The sequence below is a fragment of the Mus pahari genome, chromosome 11 (genome assembly GCF_900095145.1).
Source record: "Mus pahari chromosome 11, PAHARI_EIJ_v1.1, whole genome shotgun sequence".
NCBI lineage: Eukaryota > Metazoa > Chordata > Mammalia > Rodentia > Muridae > Mus > Mus pahari.
The window spans coordinates 31,635,424-31,641,303 of NC_034600.1; the positions used below are offsets into that span (position 1 = coordinate 31,635,424).

General features: G+C 41.7%; 1 protein-coding gene across 1 annotated transcript in view; it reads right to left on the reverse strand.

The window, feature by feature from the left end:
• Positions 1-528: 528 nt before the first annotated feature.
• Positions 529-5,880, reverse strand: part of Cenph (centromere protein H) — a 15,693-nt gene continuing 10,341 nt past the window's right edge. Inside the window, exons 6-9 of the mRNA XM_021208681.2 lie at positions 5,278-5,341; positions 4,676-4,727; positions 2,198-2,361; positions 529-1,044 (exon numbers count right to left, since the gene is read on the reverse strand). Of these exons, the coding sequence (XP_021064340.1) occupies positions 952-1,044; positions 2,198-2,361; positions 4,676-4,727; positions 5,278-5,341 (373 nt within the window). The 3' untranslated portion in view covers positions 529-951. The remainder of the gene's footprint in view (positions 1,045-2,197; positions 2,362-4,675; positions 4,728-5,277; positions 5,342-5,880) is intronic.

The following is a 5,880-nucleotide window of genomic DNA, read 5'->3' on the forward strand; positions in this document are numbered from 1 at the left end:
AAAAAAAAAAAAAAAAAGATAAAAACTGTAAGAAGTCCATTTCTGTGACTGGGCTTGGCCCGCCTCTCCTGAGCAGCTTTCCTTTGGCTTGTGTAGTTTTCGTGTGGTGGCCCCTGACTGCATGGCATACTTCAAATCTAGGTGACCAAATGAACTGACGAAGACAGACGTACACATGTCTGTCATGAGATCCTGAGACCGGGGTTTTTATTCCCTTTTATAGACTCCGTGTTCTGGTTTTAGATATCTCATGAGTAGTGTTTGGAGGGAAATTTTTAATTTTTAAAAATATTTGTTTTTTATATGTTTGTGTGTTTTGCATGCATGCATGCCTGTATGCATGTATGAGCTTCACACGCAGGCCTGGTGCCTGACTGCCCAGAGGAGGGTGTCAGACTCCATGGAAATGGAGTTACAGATGGCTGTGAGCTGCCATGTAGGTGCTGGGAACTGAGCCTGGGTCCCCGAGAAGAGCAGTCAGTGAGTGCTCTTAACCACTGATCCATCTCTCCAGTCCTGCAAGTATTCTTTTTTAGTTAATAAGACAGTAATGTTTATTTTTTTTATTCCTTAAGTTATAAAAGTAAAATGCATGCTAAATAGAGGAGAAAAGAAGACACAACCTTACTTAACAAACACAACTTTGCACGGTGCACAAATGCATAAGCATATTCCAAAAGGGGTCACCAGGAAAATGTTTGCAAAGATGTGCACGTCCTGCGGCAGCAGGACCACCTGTTTCTTTCCAAGGCCTCCATGTCCAGACTCCTGCAGAGGATGTCAGTCACTTTAAGCACATTTAAAACGAAAGATTCCATGTCATATCATCAACTCAAACCCCAAAACTGAAGCAGCAGAGTGGTTCCAAAAACACTATTTACATTTCCCCTGAACTCGGCTATTTAAATGACAGATTGGCCACAAAACCAATTTTAAACTGCGGGATTCTTCTCATAGCGTGGTGAAATTCTTCTCCAGCTGTAGCACTGTCTCTCTGAGGGCAGGATCCTCTGCCCAGTTGATTTTACTCGCCAAAATAAGGCCCTGTAATTAAAAAAAAAAAATTCTAAGTACTCAATTTAACAGGATTTTTAACAAATCCTTTCCTGTTCCCCCCCCCCCCCCCGGACAGTTTTTGTGTGGCCTAGGTTGGCCCTGAACTTGTTGTGCATCAACTTTGCAGCTGAGGACAGCATTGAACTTCAGATTTTCCGCCTCGACTTACTCAGTGCTAGGATGCCAAGGACCTGCCATCATGCACAGTTCATGTGGGGTGGGGGTCACAGCCAGGCACTGTCCCGTGCACTATGTCGCCAGTACGCTTGCACTTATGTCCTCTAATTTCCTGAGCACCTACTAGTCCACAGTACTATGATCATGAGAAAAGAGCGCTCTAAGTCTCCCACTGTCAAACAGGTGGCAGCCTTGCTTCCCATAATGCTGAGTAGTATTTCCAGTGTTCACCTATGGGTTCCCAGGATAGCTTTCATTACAGATGGTTGTGAGCCACCATGTGGTTGCTGGAATTTGAACTCAGGACCTCTGGAAGAACAGTTAGTGCTCTTAACTGCTGAGCCATCTCTACAGCCCCCCAGCCCAGGACAGCGTTTACTCATTAAGATTACTTGCCAGAGGCTGGGCAGTGGTGGCACACGCCTTTAATTCCAGCACTTGGGAGGCAGAGGCAGGAGGATTTCTGAGTTCGAGGCCAGCCTGGCCTACAAAGTGAGTTCCAGGACAGTCAGGGCTATACAGAGAAACCCTGTCTTGAACCCCTACCCCCCACAAATTAATTAACTTTATATATTTTTGTTTTTTAAATCTACATTCCTATCTGCTCACCAGGCCTATTGCCATGGGAGCCAGAAGAAATCAGATCCCAAGGGACTACAGTTACATGCACATAGTCGTGAGCTACAATGTAAGTACTGAGAATTGAATCTGGGTCCTCTAGGGGAGTAGCCAGTGCTCCTAACTAACAAACCAACTCTCCAGCCCCTGTTTCTGTTTTATTGAGGCAGGGTTTCATGTAGTTCAGGCTAGCCTTGAACTCCTGATCCTCTCTCTGCCTTTCTCTCCTAAGTGTTCTGATTATAGGCATGTGCTAACAGCAACCTCTGTTCTTAGTTTAGAAAAGTGTTACCTGGAATGTGTGTTGAATAGCTGTTACCTGGAATGTGTGTTGAATAACAGTTACCTGGAATGTGTGTTGAATAACTGTAGTGAGCTTTATCTCCATCTGTAGATTTTTTTTCATGGTCTTTATCATTTCAGAATTCTCCATCTTGTCGAAATCCTCTTTCTGTTTGCTCTTCTCGGTTTGTATTTCTAAAAGCTTACTTCTTGAAGCTTGTTTTAGTTCTGTTAGGTTAAAACCAAAACAATGTACTATGTGGGTAGGTATGTGTTTGCATATTTACGTACATACATATTTATATATGGCTGGTTTTTTTTTCCTTTAAAGACAGGATCTCCCTAAGTATCTCTGGCTGGCCTAGAGCTCAGACTTACCTACTTAAAGACATGTACAACTTTACAAATAGGGACCATGCATGAACGTCCATAAAACAGAGTATTTCCTGGTTATTCTAGTCATGAAGTTATTTATTTTATTTTGATATATTTTTTTTTTCTTTCTTTGAGACAGTCTTGTTTTTTCTTTTGTAAAAGATTTATTTCATGCATGTGGGCACACTGTCAATATCTTCAGATAGCACCAGAAGAGGGCATCAGATCCCTATTACAGCTGGTTGTGAGTCACCATGTGGTTGCTGGGAATTGAACTCAGAACCTCTGGAAGAGCAGTCAGTTCTCTTAACCACTGAGCCATCTCTCCAGCCCCAGAGACAGAGTCTTATAGAGTTCAAGTTAGCCTTAAATTCCTAATCCTCAGGGCTGGAGAGATGGCTATTAGTTAAGAGCACTGGCTGCTCCTCCAGAGGTCCTAAGTAAAATTCCCAGCACCCACATGCTGGCTCATAACCATCTGTAATGAGATCCGATGCCCTCCTCTTCTGGCATGCAGGTGTACATATAGCACAACAATCATACATTAAGAAAAATATTCCTGGTCTTCCTGTCTCCGTCTTTCTTTTTTTTTTATTTTTTAAAGATTTATTTATTTATTTTTAAAAAATTTGGTAATTTTCAAGCCGTGGGGTTGACTTTATTCAGTTTTTGTTTTTTTTAAGATTTATTTATTATTATATGTAAGTACACTGTAGCTGTCTTCAGATGCACCAGAAGAGGGAGTCAGATCTCATTATGGATGGTTGTGAGTTTCCATGTGGTTGCTGGGATTTGAACTCAGGACCTTCAGAAGAGCAATTGGTGCTCTTAACCACTGAGCCATCTCTCCAGCCCTGATTTGTTTATTTATTATATGTAAGTACACTGTAGCTGTCTTCAGACACTCCAGAAGAGGGTGTCAGACCTCATTATGGATGGTTGTGAGCCACCATGTGGTTGCTAGGATTTGAACTTAGAACCTTTGGAAGAGCAGTTGGTGCTCTTAACCGATGAGCCAGCCATCTCTCCAGTCTTGTCTCCATCTTTCAAGTGTTGGGATTACATGTGTGTGCCAGAATGTCCAACCCAAACTTACAGCTTCTTGCATGTTGGGTAAACTCTACTAATTTGAATAACTGAGTTACATTCTCAGGCCTTGGTTCTTATAAATGTTTAGCCACTTTCAGTTTTATATTCACTGGAAGAATATCCCTTGGGGGTATGTGCTTTCTTCTTGTTTCTTTTATGTAGCCGTGGCTATCCTGGGACTTGCTCTGTAAACCAGGTTGGCTTTGAACTAGGACATCTGCCTGCCTGTCTCCTGAGTACTGGGGCCAAAGGTGTGCGTCACCACTGCCTGGCATGACACATACTTTTCTAATCCAAGTATCTTTGTTATTTGTTTTCCCACATAGATATATTCTTGTAGTTTTCTTTCTTTCTTTTCTTTTCTTTTTCTTTTTTCTTTTTAAAAAGGTTTATTTATTTGGCCAAGCAGTGGGGTGGTGCACGCCTTTAATCTCAGCACTTGGGAGGCAGAGGCAGGCAGATTTCTGAGTTCCAGGACAGCCTGGTCTACAGAGTGAGTTCTAGGACAGCCAGGGCTACACAGAGAAACCCTGTCTCNAAAAACCAAAAAAAAAAAAAAAAAAAAAAAAAAAAAAAAAAAAAAAAAAAAAAAAGATTTATTTTTTTATTTTATGTATGTGAGTACACTGTAGCTGTCTCAGACACACTAGACAAGGGCACTGGATCCTGTTACAGATGGTTGTGAGCCATCATGTGGTTGCTGGGAATTGAACTCAGGACCTTTGGAAGAGCAGTCAGTGCTCTTAACCGCTGAGCCATCTCTTCAGCTCTTTTCTTTTAAAAGGGCAGTATGGATCCCCACAGTTTTTATGATTTACAAGTGAAATGATTTATCTAGAATCCTAGTAAATTTGTAAGGACTACAATCTGTAACAAATGAGACAATCTATACATTTAGTCACAGTCTAGAGTCAACCTGTGGCCTCCAAACTACTGAACATAAAATTTCTGCCCTATATGTAGTGACTGTCTCAGGGATCTGAAGAGTGGGGTATAGGGTGGCACTGCACACACACACACACACACACACACACACACACACACAACTGTAAGAAAAACATAAACAAATTCTACATACGTAGTCTCTTCTTCCTGACATCAAGCAGTTTTCTCTCCAGTTCTGAAGACTCCTGTTATTAAAATACAGACGAGAACACGTCACTCAATGGTAATTTTACAATACTTATATCACTGAGTTTCACATAATCAAATTTTCTTAGGCTCCAATTTCCCTTATCTTTGTTTTTGTTTGCGTGGTTTTTATTTTGAAAAGCTTACTCTGTAGCTGGCCGTGAATTTTGCATGCTGGGATTAAAGGCAAATCCAGCTATCTTGCTAAGATGGTATCTTAAATAGCCCAGGCTAGCTTCAACTCACTTTGGAACCAAGAACGACTGAACTCCTGTCTCCCCCTCCTAAGTGGGAGGACCACAGGTGCACATATGCAGCAACACCTGGCCTGGAGCTGGCTTTTCAATTCCTCTATTTCCACAAAGCCAGGGGAAGGAGAGAGTCAAATTATGTTGGTAATTTGTAACCTCAGTAAAAAATAAGCTCTATGATAAAACAACTTAGGAGATGGATCTGCAGTCACCCAGTCCCAGCTGACATCTCAACCCTGTGTAACAGCTCTGGAAAGATGACAGCAAGATCACACAAGCAGCCGATTTGCCAGCTTACCTCCTGGGACTTCAGTATTAACTTTTGTAGCTTTAATATGTGCTTCATGTCATCAGTGAGAACACTGCAAAGGAAACAAAGATACAACTTGTGCACTCTAGCTAAAAATAATAAATCTGGAGACTCAAGAGCTAGCTCGGTGGTTAGGAGTCCTTACTGCTCTTGCAGAAGACCCAGCACCCAAATGATAGCTCACAACAGTGGCGTTCTAACTCCAGTTCCAGGGATGTGACCTTCTTTTCTGGCCTCTGCAGGCACTTAACACATGTCATAGACAAGCATACATACACATGAACACCCATCTACACAAAGTGATACACAAAACCTAATCCATCCCGGGGCGGGGACTGTCTAAGTACCTGCCTAAAATAAAGACTTGAACCACGCTCTAGTTTAACCCCCAACTCCATAAGTTGGGCATGGTGACACAAGTCATGAATTCCTCTCAGGAAGGTGAGGCAGGAGAATTTTGAGTTTAAGGCAGCCCTGTACTTCAAACCTGCCCTTTTAAAAGAAACTCAGTGATATAAGTATTGTAAATTTACCATTGAGTGATGTGCTATATATGCATATATATATATATATATATATATATATATATAT